The sequence below is a fragment of the Dama dama genome, chromosome 22, assembly GCF_033118175.1.
Source record: "Dama dama isolate Ldn47 chromosome 22, ASM3311817v1, whole genome shotgun sequence".
Taxonomy (NCBI): domain Eukaryota; kingdom Metazoa; phylum Chordata; class Mammalia; order Artiodactyla; family Cervidae; genus Dama; species Dama dama.
The window spans coordinates 45,370,564-45,383,163 of NC_083702.1; the positions used below are offsets into that span (position 1 = coordinate 45,370,564).

Genomic DNA, 12,600 nt, shown 5'->3' on the forward strand with positions numbered 1-12,600 from the left:
AAATTAGCTTTATTGAACTTTTTCTGAAGCAATAATGGAAAAACTGACAAGTTTTTAGACATAAGTAATACTTACAAAACAGTATTTAACCAAATGGCTGCAAGACAAAAAGCATCTCTTTATTGCCATGTCTTATTTTTTATGACAGTATTGGACCTGGGTTTGAGAATATACCCCTTTAAAAACAAAATGAACACTTTTGCTGCCATGCGCATTTCTTCCCTGCCTACCAATAGCCTACCTTTTTGGCTTGCCTAGGCAGTAGTATTTCTGTGTTCCAGAAAGTAGTTGCTTCTTTATTGTTGACTACTTTCCTTTTTTCTCCTTTGACTTGCATATTCTGAATTTGGCTATTATGAAATTAATTTATTTCATTAACATGCATATACATACATATTTATTTAAATTATTTCATGTGGCTTTTTTTTAATCTTCCTTTTACCACGACTGAGCGACTTCACTTTCACTTTTCACTTTCATGCACTGGAGAAGGAAATGGCAGCCCACTTCAGTATTCTTGCCTGGAGAACCCCAGGGACGGGAGCCTGGTGGGCTGCCGTCTATGGGGTCGCACAGAGTTGGACACGACTGACGTGACTTAGCAGCAGCAGCAGTTACCCCTACTCCTTTGTACAGACATAAAGTCACCTGTATTTAATTTTCTATGATTAACTGAAATAAAGATAGACTATCCTTTTGAAAATGTTCAATTAAGATATATGATGAAAAATGGTACGCCCACCAAAAAAATTAACTAATGTACTCAAATAGAATCTAGAAAATGATTATACATATGCATAGCTTTATTGATCCTCCAGATTTCACCAGTCATGACAAAGTATTAACACAAACAATAAGAAGATAATGTATGGCAAGAGCAGCCATATATCCTAGTTTATACCTAGTTCTAGTTTATACCTGTTGTTTTAGCATAATTGTTAATGTCCCCTTTCTCCCTCAAAGTGTCTTAGTTTGAACAGTAAATTATATTTTCACTCTCCTCATAGATCCTTTAAGTAACAATTTTTAAAAAGCACCCTTTAAAAAATCATTATAAAATGAAAACATGATGTTTAATGAGAAGGGGGGCATACATAGTTCATTAAAGAGAATATTCACAATATTCTCATGTATTTCCTTCCAGTCGTTTTTCTTAACATAGAGACTTTTTTTTAACTTCTTTTTATTTTGTATTGGAGTGTAGCCGATTAACAGTGGTGTGATAGTTTCAGGTGAATCATGAAGGGACCCAGCCTTACATATACATGTATCCATTCTCCCCCTAACTCACCTCCCATTCAGGCTGCCACATGACATTGAGCAGAGTTTCCTGTGCTATACAGGAGGTTCTTGGTGGTTAGCCATTTTAAATATAGCAATCTCACATAGAATCTTAAACAGAACTCTTAAAAAGTTGTCACCTAGTTCAGCAACCAGTGCTCTTGACCTTGTACTGTCTGCTAGACACTTTGAATGACTGAGCAGTTTTTCAAAAGTTTCTTCCATTGTTAAAATTCAGACCTTCCACAATCCTGTTCACCATCACCCAACCCTATAGCAATTCATTTGTGATAATTATCAAGCTTATTTTAAAAGAAATACACAGATTCTAACATTTAGATTTTCCATAGAGTTTTGTCAACATACTTTGAAGTACAGTTGTCACTTTTGAAGGGACATGTCTTACAAATACTGTGTAGAAGCTCTGCACTTCCTCACAGTGTCAATTATTAAGTCCACTAAAGGGCTGCAAAACAGAGCACAGCAACAGTTACTGAGATTTCTAGTGGATTTTTAGTTAATGTGTTCTCATTACTTCTCTCTGGTGGCTTTCTGGAATGATGGGAATCTGGGTTTGGGTTAAGCTATAGTTTAGACTGGAGTTTGGGAAGATACAATGTTTATTCCCATTCCTCAGACATAAGAAGTGTGCTGTAATTTCTCTCCTATTTCCCTGGCTCTTGATTTTATACAAAGGGAAATTATTTATTTCTAAATATGGTCGAAAGACTGTCTTTGAAATTGCACTAAGTAGGCCTTTGTGATTTTTGGTAAAGTTTGATGGGTAATGCTGAAATGAAATGTTTTCATTATATTTAAAACTGAATTAACAGTGCATGTAATTCCAAAAGTCTTATTTTCTTTTGTTACCATTTTATGGGTTTTAGTTTTATTTTTCTTTTATTTATTTTTTAATTTCTGTGTTCTGGCCATACCCAGGAGAACCATCTGCTTTTGATTTCTCCCTTAAAAGTTACATGGTAAATTTTCTTTCTCATTCTTCTGAGATGGAAAAATTCAAAGATTATACAAATTTTAAGATATTTTTACAATGCTCATCCTATTGCTTGTTATTTATTGCAGTCTGAGGCCAGACTAAAAAGGTGACAGTTATTCGGCTCCTGTGTGCCCTTGATGACAAATGGATGTCAAGGCAGATAATAAAATTCTTGTCACACTCTGTCGAAGTTTTAACCACAAGCATACACCTGATAAATACAGCATCTCTTAATTTCCAAAAGACAGCTAAGATAGGTGGTAAATCATGAATGTAACACTGATATGTTTAAATTATTAACATAGAAGAACTTTGGGAGCCGAGAACCTTGGGTAAGAGTATTGTCCAGTGCAGTGGCCATACTGTCCATTTGACATGTGGCAAGTCTAAATTGAGGATGTGCTTTAAGTATAAAATAGATGCCAATTTCAAAGACAGATCAAAAAAAGAATCTTAAACATCTCACTAATAGTGATTTTGTAATGATGCCATGTTACAATCATGTCATATATACTGGCTTAAATAAAATACATTATTGAAATTCACTTCACATATTTTTACTTTACTGTAGCTAGAAGAAAATTTGAAATTATGTATGTGGCTTATGTTACATTTCTATCAGATAGTGCTGGTACAGGCAAATGTGTCAGCATAATTTTTTTAATTAAAAATAAAACTTTATTTTTTGTTTATCTGTTCTTTATCTTCTTACATACCTGAAATAGTTATTCTTGTTAAGAGTCTGTGACTATTCGGAGAGTTATTACATTTTCCTATTTGATAAATGTGTGATCATTTTGAAGTTCTTCTAAGGAAACCATTGGGTTTACACATGATTGTATGATTTTTTTTTTTTTCAAAGCAAGAGATCCAAATGACCAGACTTAACATGAATTAGATTTCTAAGAATAAAGAGACATTAAGCATAATTTCATAGAAGCGACTTTTACTGTTAGTAACTTTATTATAAGTCTGTGACTGTCCTTAGCTCAATTCCTGGCACATTCTCAAAAATGGATAAGTTTTATTAAAGAAGTGGTACTTTAAATTTTTTTCAAATTTTGAGTTAATATTCATAAAACCAAATTGTAAATGTGACAGATAAGCAGGCAGGAAACTGAGTTGATGGAAAAGCACCTGTTTAAAATTTCCACTCAAGACAAAAGTACTTAAGAACAATACTCCAAAAATGCTGGTGATGCTTCTCCCCTTCCTTATCACAGACCTTAATCCTGAGAGGTGTATCCTAATTTCCTAGTGCTTCTGAACAAATTATCACAAACACAGTGCCTTAATACCACACAGATTTATTATCTTGCAGTTCCAGAGATCAGAAGTCCAAAGAGGGTTTCACTAGGCTAAAATCAAGGTGTCAGCGGCTGTTCTCCTTCAGGTGGCGCTAAGCAATGGATACACCACTGCCTGCCTTGCTCAGCTTCTGGAGGCAGCCCACATTCCTTGGCCTGTAAGCCCCCCTTGCACCTTTAAAGTCAGCAATGGCCAGCCCAGCCTTTCGATTCTGACTCTCCTCTTTTCCTCTTTCACTTGTAAGCACCCTTGCGATTACATCGGGCTCACCTGGATAATCCATGATCGTCTCCCTATCTCAGGGTCGTTAACTTAATCACATCTGCAAAACCCCTTCTGCCCTGTAAGGGAACACATTCACAGGGGATTAGGACATGGACAGCTGGGGGGTGTTTCTCTGCCTGACACAAGGTCTATTTACCTTCGAAGGAAAGAAAGAAATCCTCTTACATCTGTGTTTCTTATCAGGAAGTCCCAAAGTTATCAACAAGGCCTTCTTCCTCCTTTTATGCTAGTAAAAATGCCTGTAAAGATGGCTTCATTTTTAAGTCTGTGGTATCTTAATTAGAATTTCATTTAGTTTATAAGTACCTTTCCTTATAAAACATTTTAAAAACATTTAAAAGTGAAATTTTGTTCCAGAATACTAAAGTCATATTGAAAAAAATCTTACACATGTAGGCTTCAATGTTAAACTTTGTCATTTGCTGACCTTGAGCTGCCAATGCTTATGATACCATGCAGCCACTGTGTCACAGATGGCCCATCAACACATTACAGAAAGGAGGATCATAGAACACGTGTAACAGTTAGATTTGAAAGCAGAAATTAGAAGAACTGTGGGAGTAATGTAATTTAATCAGTGGAATTCAGAACTTAGATTTCAAAGCATAATTTCTAACTTTCTCACCATTAGCTGTAGAGAAAAGCTACACAGAAGGAAGAAGACCTTGCTGTTGCTGGGCCTTGTTGATGCTTGAGTCCTTAACCTCAGGTTGACTCCATGTCTTTGCTTCAGAAGGGGACCAACAGGTTAATCCTTTCTACCCGTGGGTGTATTTAAAAGATAAGTCTGTATGTATGTATGTGGACATGTAGATACAGATAGTCAATGCTAGAATTAAAAACTTAGGTGCTAGCTTTTATATAATCTGCTGTCCAACTGCTAATTTATAGTTCACTAACTTAACCGAAGGTATCAAATGTATGAGGCTGTGACAATCAGTTGGAATACCTTATAGTACTTTTAAAATGTGATACAAAACCTCAACACAATCTGCAACCTTTTTTAAAAGGTTTGACTTTCCTATTGGAGAGCTCTCCAGGTTTGAAGAACTGGCTTCCTGCCTTTTTCAGATGCTAGTGTGACAGATGGAATAATTAATTAGTAACTTGCCCTTGTGCATACTGAGTTGTCAAAGTGGCTATAACATCTTGATATCAAAATTTGTTTCTGAAAATGAGTTCCAATTGATATTTTCAACACATATACATTTTAAAGGAACATTTTTAATTAAAATTACCCATAGTATTACATCCTAAGCTACATATTTTTTTACAAAAAAATTCTTTTCAGCTTAGCATTTCACTTTCTAGATATCCAGATTGAAGGTGGAGGTAATCCATTGGAATCCTCCACGGATTGCTACCCAATCATATAATCATTTAGATGCTGAGTCATCAGATCCTTCGGAATGGTGGAATTGCCTTTATAAAATCTTATCGAACAGTGCACATTGTCGGCCATCTCAGTTAAGAATATGCATCATATATATAGGAGTGCTCATGGATTAAGCAGCAAAGCAGAACTTCAGTAAAAATAACGGGTTCAGGTTATCCTACAATAAAATATTCAAAGAATGCTAGAGGGACAGTGAAACTATCGAGAGATGAGGACTGTTTCCGAAAATTCTAAGAAAGTTACCACTCTACAGACATAGATAGCTTGAGAAATTGTTATAGTTGCTGAGTAGAGAGACAAGGACAAAGCACCTAGAGTGAAGCTGAAGTAGTGCTTTTTGAAATAGTCCTGCAGTATGTAGTAAATCCTGCTGGTGTTGAAATTGGTAGTAGGATATGATGACCCAGACTAGCTTTTCAGATAAAGTGTGAACAAAGGAAGTGAAGGAAATGGCATCCCACTCCAGTACTCTTGCCTGGAGAATCCCGTGGACCTAGGAGCCTGGCGGCTCTAGTCCACAGGATCACACAGAGTCAGACCGGACTGAAGCGACAGCGCACGCACATACACACAAAGGAGTAAAGTGGGCTAGCTCCCTGGTTTCCTGCGTTTCCTGCTTGACAAATTAAAGCTTCGTGGTTTGTTTGTTTTCCAGCATCTACGGTGGACAATAAATTAATCCTAACTCAGTAGCAACTGTATTGCTGTTCTATGGTATTCTTTCCTGTTGAATAGTATGCAGTTCATGTCACTAACTAGATCTCACTCCCACTGTCTTTTGACTATTCCTTTTCTCTCTACATATGGAAAAAAACAAACACATTGAGTAGACTTCAACAGATGTATAATTTAGGCAGATCTGGATAAGCAGTTTCTGAACTCCAGCTGAACATATTCCTACTCTTGTGTCAATCTGTTCGTTTAAAATTCACATTGAAGAAAAGTTATAATTGATCACTGCCTAATGGTCTTTTCATTTGCTTAGATGAACATGAGTGCTGTCCTCTCCCACACCCAGTATCCACAAATCAAACATCCTCACTATGTCTTAAATTATCCCGTTCCCAGAGGAGTTGATGGTGCTGTAAGCCATAGGCCAAGTGGAGCTAAAATGGTTAGACCTCCTAACAAATTCATTATATGAAGCTGGCACCCAAATACCAAGCTTTATATAGAAGTTGCTGAGGAATAATAGATTTGATTATTTTTTAGTATTAGATAAAGGGACATGTATATAAACAGCATGAAATGAGAAAGATAGGATCATCTTTAAATGTTCAGATTCTTGGTTGACTAGTTTGATCCGAGTAACTCTATACCTCAGTTTTGGTCTGGCCTCACATGCTTTTTGTTTTATTTCATTATTGTTATTATTGTTGTTAATCACATTATTACTATTATCACTACTACTATAGTTCTTTATCCTTTTATTGGATTTCATTTCCCTTTACAAAATATGCATGGACCAACAATGTGACTTTGGGAGAGTATTGCTGAGTTGTTGCTGATGTCAGTTTCATACTGTGATATTTTTTTTTCTATTTACCAAGAGATGAGTACTTCAATATAACGATGTGCATGTTTTCCCCCCTTCTCCCGCTGCATGCAGGGATTCGGGTTCGTAACTTTCGAGAATAGTGCTGATGCAGACAGGGCCAGGGAGAAATTACACGGCACCGTGGTAGAGGGCCGTAAAATCGAGGTGCATGTCTTCAATAATTCAACTTCTGGTTTATATTTTTATTTCTCTTTTTATGTATTGCCTCACTTATTTCACATTTGGAACCCTGTCTTGTTTGTGGTGTGTGTTTGTGTCTCTGTGTCCTTCACTTTCTTGCACTAAAATGCTGTAAAAGTAACACTTCTATCCTCCCCCCCACCTTTTTTTTTTTATTGTTTGGGGGTTTTCCTTTAAATTTACCTGTGTGCGAATGTATATGTATTTGATTTCATTTACTTTTTTCCTCTGAAATGTTCATCCTTCTACTCTCTTGATTTTTTTCCTTTGCTTCAGTTTGCGAGACTCTGAAGTCCTGTAATCAGGCCAAAATAAAACTAACGTTGAAAACGTCTAAAAACTGTCCAGTTTAGAAATGTGTCCTGTAATGAATCAAGGGGCCAGCCAGTATCCTCTCTCTTTTGGGAGTCCAGTTTGCCTCCACCTGCATGTAATAAGTAAGGAATAAAAGATCATAGAGGTTGGGAGGTGGGGAGGAAAGAGTCCAAAACTCATGTGGTTTTTAAATATATTTAATATCCAGAATTTCAGCAATTACTGGATAAAATTCTCCAGCAGAGGGTTGGGTGGCCACCTGTAGCACATACTAAAACTAAGATTGAGTTGGCCACCTGGTGCTCACTGGCCCTTTTCATCACGCAGTGAAGGTTAACTGGCTCCTTTCCCCTTTCCCAGTTTTTAAAAGTATGAAATATAAAAGCCACCATTTTGAGTAAGATGTCTGCATATTTTGCTTTTTTTTCCCCCCTCCCTTTCCAATGGTTTAGCATTTAGGGCCCTTCACTTGACTCACTCTTTCCATGGTAACTATACACAATGCTGGCGATGGTGCCCGTTGGCGGTAAGTGAAACCAAAGCACTAGAGAAGAAGCTTTTTTAAAATGTAATTACAAACAAATAAGAAAGAAAAAGTCCATCTGCCATCTCACATTAACACTACAAAATGTGATTTGACTTGTTCCTCTTCCTTTTCCTTTCCCCCTTTTATTTTCACTGCTGTTGAGTAATGCCGCCTGGACTCTGGATGTACATATTGTTTTGTAGCCGTCTGAGCTGTTTGAGTACTGACGTCATGGTGATTTTTTTCCCCTTGCACATCTTACTCAGAGTTACTGAACTCCAGTTTGGCTGGTTTTATTAATGCACTTCCTGCCCCTACTTCCTTTCCTCCTTTTCCTCTTTCCCAGACCTCTGTTTGTAGCTATGACTGTCCCTTCTTTGCCCTTGACAGCTCTCTCTCCTGCCCGTGACAGCCTTCCTGACTTTCTCTCTTCTCTTCCCTTGCTTTTTGTCCTCCTGACCCACGCTCTCTTCCCATCCTCCGCCCTAGTCCTTCCCGCCCCTTCTCTGTTCTGTGCAGCTATTGGTCTCTTTGCTGACTGGTGGTTTCTGATTGGTTCTGGCCATTTTTCCTTTAAGTGCTTGGGTGCTTTCTGCTCTAGCAGCTAGTGGAAGCTCTTGCCCCATTCTAATCCTTGTCTGTGAGAGCCTCGCTCTTCACTTTCTCCTGTCTTTCCAAAGTTGATTGTTTTTTTCTTTCTTTTATTTGTGTGTGTGTGTTTTTTAACTGCATGCTCTCAGTCTCATCATTGTTGTATCCCATTCTTTCTTTTTAAATGTGAAATGTTGATATGATTTTGTGGGCAAACTAGAGTAAATGAAGTTTCAAGCTCTTTTCCTCACATAGGAAGGTGATCGCTATACAAATCTTAAAAAACACAAAACATTTTTGGTTCCAACTCCACCTAAAATTGGTGGAGATTTTGGTAGCAAATTTATTGCTATTCAAATTTAACATAATATACATCCCCAGAGTGAAATAAAACATATTTTGTATAATTTTTATGTTTTATAATTCTTTTAAAAACTGGTCTGTTTCTATGTACCTGACAACATAGTATATAACCAGGTTCTATGGTAAGGCTCTACCCTCCTTGTAAGAACTTTGAAGCTGATTCTGACACTGGACTGACTACAGGATCCTGGCTTCTAAGTGCCATTCATCTTTTCTTCATCAGCACCATCTTTATAACGCCTACTTACCTTAGCTCTGAGAATGCTTTAATCATGCAGTTCTGTAATGAGGGTAGAGAGTACCATAAAACAAAAGAAACATAAAGCTTTTTTTTTTTTTCCAATTCTTTTAAGTGCCTGATTTAACAGCCTTCTGAAAACTTTCTTCTTAAATGAGTAAGGCACATAATCTAGAAAATTCAAAATAGTCCTAAAGCCTGTCAACATAGGAATCTTAAGTTTCTATATTTTTTTAGTGACCTCAAACAGTAAAATTTTATACAAGCATGTAAAACTGATAAACATGAGAACAGATCAGGTCCACAGATTTTTTTCTCCTATCTTCCTGTAAATTTGTTTCCTGAACCAATGTAGCAAGCCTCTGTTTTATTAATGAACTTCAAAGTTCACATGCAAACAGGGCTCTTTCCAGTTTTTTCCATATTTTCCTGAGTGCAGAGACTTCTCTGTTAAAAGATCTCCGAAGAACTTGCAAATGTACTTTTTCTTTGGAGTCCTGGATGGTAAAGTGGCCCTAGTTTTCCATTTGAAGACCAAGAAACTGTATTTTACTCTTGTTAGCCTCATTTAATGAACACTTTAATTAAAATACTATATATTAATATTTTATATTGCTATATTAATTATTTAAATAAATTATCTCTGAAATTTACATTGTAAACTGAATACTTTGCTATTGAATGACCACCTCCATGTTCCCTAATGTGGTCTCCTTCCTCCCTGCCCCTCCTTTCTACTTTGTACCTGTAGGTGAATAATGCTACAGCACGTGTAATGACCAATAAGAAGATGGTCACACCATATGCAAATGGTAAGAGGTTATGAATCATCTTCAGAAAAATGTCACTTATATCATTTATTCTTGTATAGGTATATGAACTTTTCACAAACATCAAAGACTTTTTTTATTTCATTTTTCAATTTTTTTATGTACATTGAAGTATTTTTTTTACCTGGCACAGTTAATTTTTATAAATTACCTTTTTGGTTTTTTTAATTATTATAGTCTTAGTCTCAGTAAAATCCATGTTATATAGTGTGAACATGTCATTTGAGATTTCTGCTCAAAACCCTCTTTTAGCTGCTGTAGTTCTTTGTAATATGTTAGGCTTGTTCAAGATCCTACTTATCTGAACATGAGTGGAATAATTCTTGACCTCTTGTTCTCCTTTTAAAGGAATGCTCTAGAGGTAATAGCCACGGGCTATGTGTGTGTGTAAAAATAAAAATATTTTGTATATGATGGTTACATGTTATGTAGTGAGTTTTATAAATGTTTCTCATTAAGGGGGAATTTTTCTGTAAATATTTTGTCTAACAAAAACAGAACTTTTGCTTCGGTTGTCAAATTTAATCTAGATTCATGTTGCCTGAGTAAGACAGGATATAATTTTAATCTATAGTACAAGAGTGGTTTTACACACTGTGCTCCACAGGACCATCTTGGGGGGGAAGAAAACTGAATGGACTGGGTCTTGAGGCCCATGGCTCCACTTTGAAGAACCTCATTCACTGTTCTATATTTTAGAGTTCTGCATGAGATTTTATCTAGAGTAAAGAGTTTCTCCCTCTATTGCTAGAGTATGACAGTATGTGCTGGTAATGTCTTAAGTCAAGTAGAAGTGTATTAGTTGACCTTCAACAAATATGTGTAGCTCAGCTTTTTAAATAGAGTATAGCATAATTTGCATTTATTAGCATAACTTGCATTTTCCTTAGTCATTTTACTAGTGGTGTGTCTTGGGATACCATCACTTTCCAAGTTACCTTTTGTTTTCTTCTTTTCACTGCTTCATAAAAACAAGTTTTTGCTATTTTGATTTTTTAAAAATCAAATTTGAACAAAATAAGGAGAGGCAAAGTATGTCAGATTTCCTTTAGATCCAGTGGGACAGACAGAGCTACTGACTGGAATTGAAAAGACAGGAATTCTCCTGCTCAATCTGTCTCTTCATTTTACTCTGTGACAGTGGGCCAGTTTCGTAACCCATTTCTGTTTTCACCTCTGTCAAGTGGCAGCCAGAATTTTAGCACCACCAGGCTCTTAGTCATCAAAATCCAGCCTTCTTAGCTTTTTCTTTAGGAAATAAAGCCCAGGGAAATATAGTACTGATACTTACTCATTGTCCCAGAAGTAGTGCCTATCTTATCACTCTCTTTCAGTTTTGTGAAAATCAAGTGACATAAACACCTGTAAAAATACATTGTAAAGTGTACAAAACTAAACATATTCAAGCTTTTGTTGACAGTATTCCATTATTATCATGTGCATCCATTGTATGCATTTAAAGGGAGTGCTTAAAGTAGTAGTGCCACTGGTAGGAAAGGAAAAGTTCATTTTTTAATATTATTCTAAATCACTACTCAAGTCTACGAGAGCAGACTTTAGAAATCTGCAGCTGCTGTGTTAGAGATTCTGCAAAGAGCATGCTAGGTGCCTTCAAGGTGAATTCTCAGCATGTTCTTACTGGCTTTGAGTCACCTGACTTGTCTAACAATGCAGAACATTTGTGCTTTTACAACTCCAGTAGGATCTGAAGACAAATTTTGAAATTTGCATGCAGAATAATGAAGAGGCATGTCTATAAACACATACAATAATGAATGGGGGATTGGAATGATTCCAAATGAATGGGTTTTCTCGAGTAATGTCTTGGCTTATAGTCATTTAAATCTGGTGATTGGCCTTTTCATCTTTCCAGTCACATATTTATAGAATAGCAGTGACACAATGTTACAATGTTATAAAAGAATTAAACCAAAGGGCCAGTCTTTCAGAAAACTAAAATGGTTTATTTATTTATAAAAATTTTATAAATTTTATAAAATGATAAAATTCAAGAACTATTTACTAAGATTTTTCATGTGGAATGCTACTCTATCAGTGGGCAATAGAATGTTTCTTTCTTTTTTTTACCACTTGCCATATCCCTATAAATATAAAATAGGGAATGTAGAAATTAAAGTGACATCAAACCTAATATTAGGAAATACTTAAAATGTTTACACTAATGTTCTGTAGTGGTTTTGTATTCGTTAGCTCAAAAGTCTGATTAATGTAAATGTACTTCTTACAGATTAAAATCTCAGAAGACATGCACCAAAGTTAGGAACATACCTTGAATTTTATCATTGCATGTCTCTTCTTGGTGACTTGGTTAACTCCAGTGAAATCCCAGTGGGAAATCCTAATGAAAGAAGATTTCCATTTACCTAGAATACCATTAGCATGCTATAAATGAATATGGAGTTCAGAGGTCCAGATCAGATTTGAATTCAGTCAAAGGATACTGTTTTATAATAAAACAGCTATAGTAGTAAACAATGTCAAGATGATATAGAAGACAGTGCATCACAGTGGGATACCGAATTACATATATTGTGCCTTTTTCCCTTCTTCTAAACAAGGACTAGGTCAATTAGCAGTCTGTGAGAGACAGTATACAAAACCCCCAGGATTTATTTATATTTCTTTTTCCTTCTCTCATTCTCTCTCCATCTTCCTTCCTTCCTCCCTCTCAATTTTCCTCTCACCTCCTCTTTCCCCCACCGCCTATCCCT

At 36.1% G+C, this 12,600-nt stretch overlaps 1 protein-coding gene across 15 annotated transcripts in view; it reads left to right on the forward strand.

The window, feature by feature from the left end:
• RBFOX2 (RNA binding fox-1 homolog 2) overlaps nt 1-12,600 on the forward strand; it is a 289,064-nt gene that overhangs the window by 253,729 nt on the left and 22,735 nt on the right. For 11 of the 15 annotated variants that reach the window (XR_009689794.1, XM_061125391.1, XM_061125396.1 and 8 more), the window contains 2 exons: nt 6,877-6,969; nt 9,790-9,850. Coding sequence is in view for 14 of the 15 variants with exons in the window: in XM_061125391.1 (XP_060981374.1) it covers nt 6,877-6,969; nt 9,790-9,850 (154 nt within the window). In the remaining variant the exon portion in view is untranslated. The remainder of the gene's footprint in view (nt 1-6,876; nt 6,970-9,789; nt 9,851-12,600) is intronic. The other 4 variants (XM_061125398.1, XM_061125400.1, XM_061125399.1 and 1 more) reach the window with 1 other exon arrangement.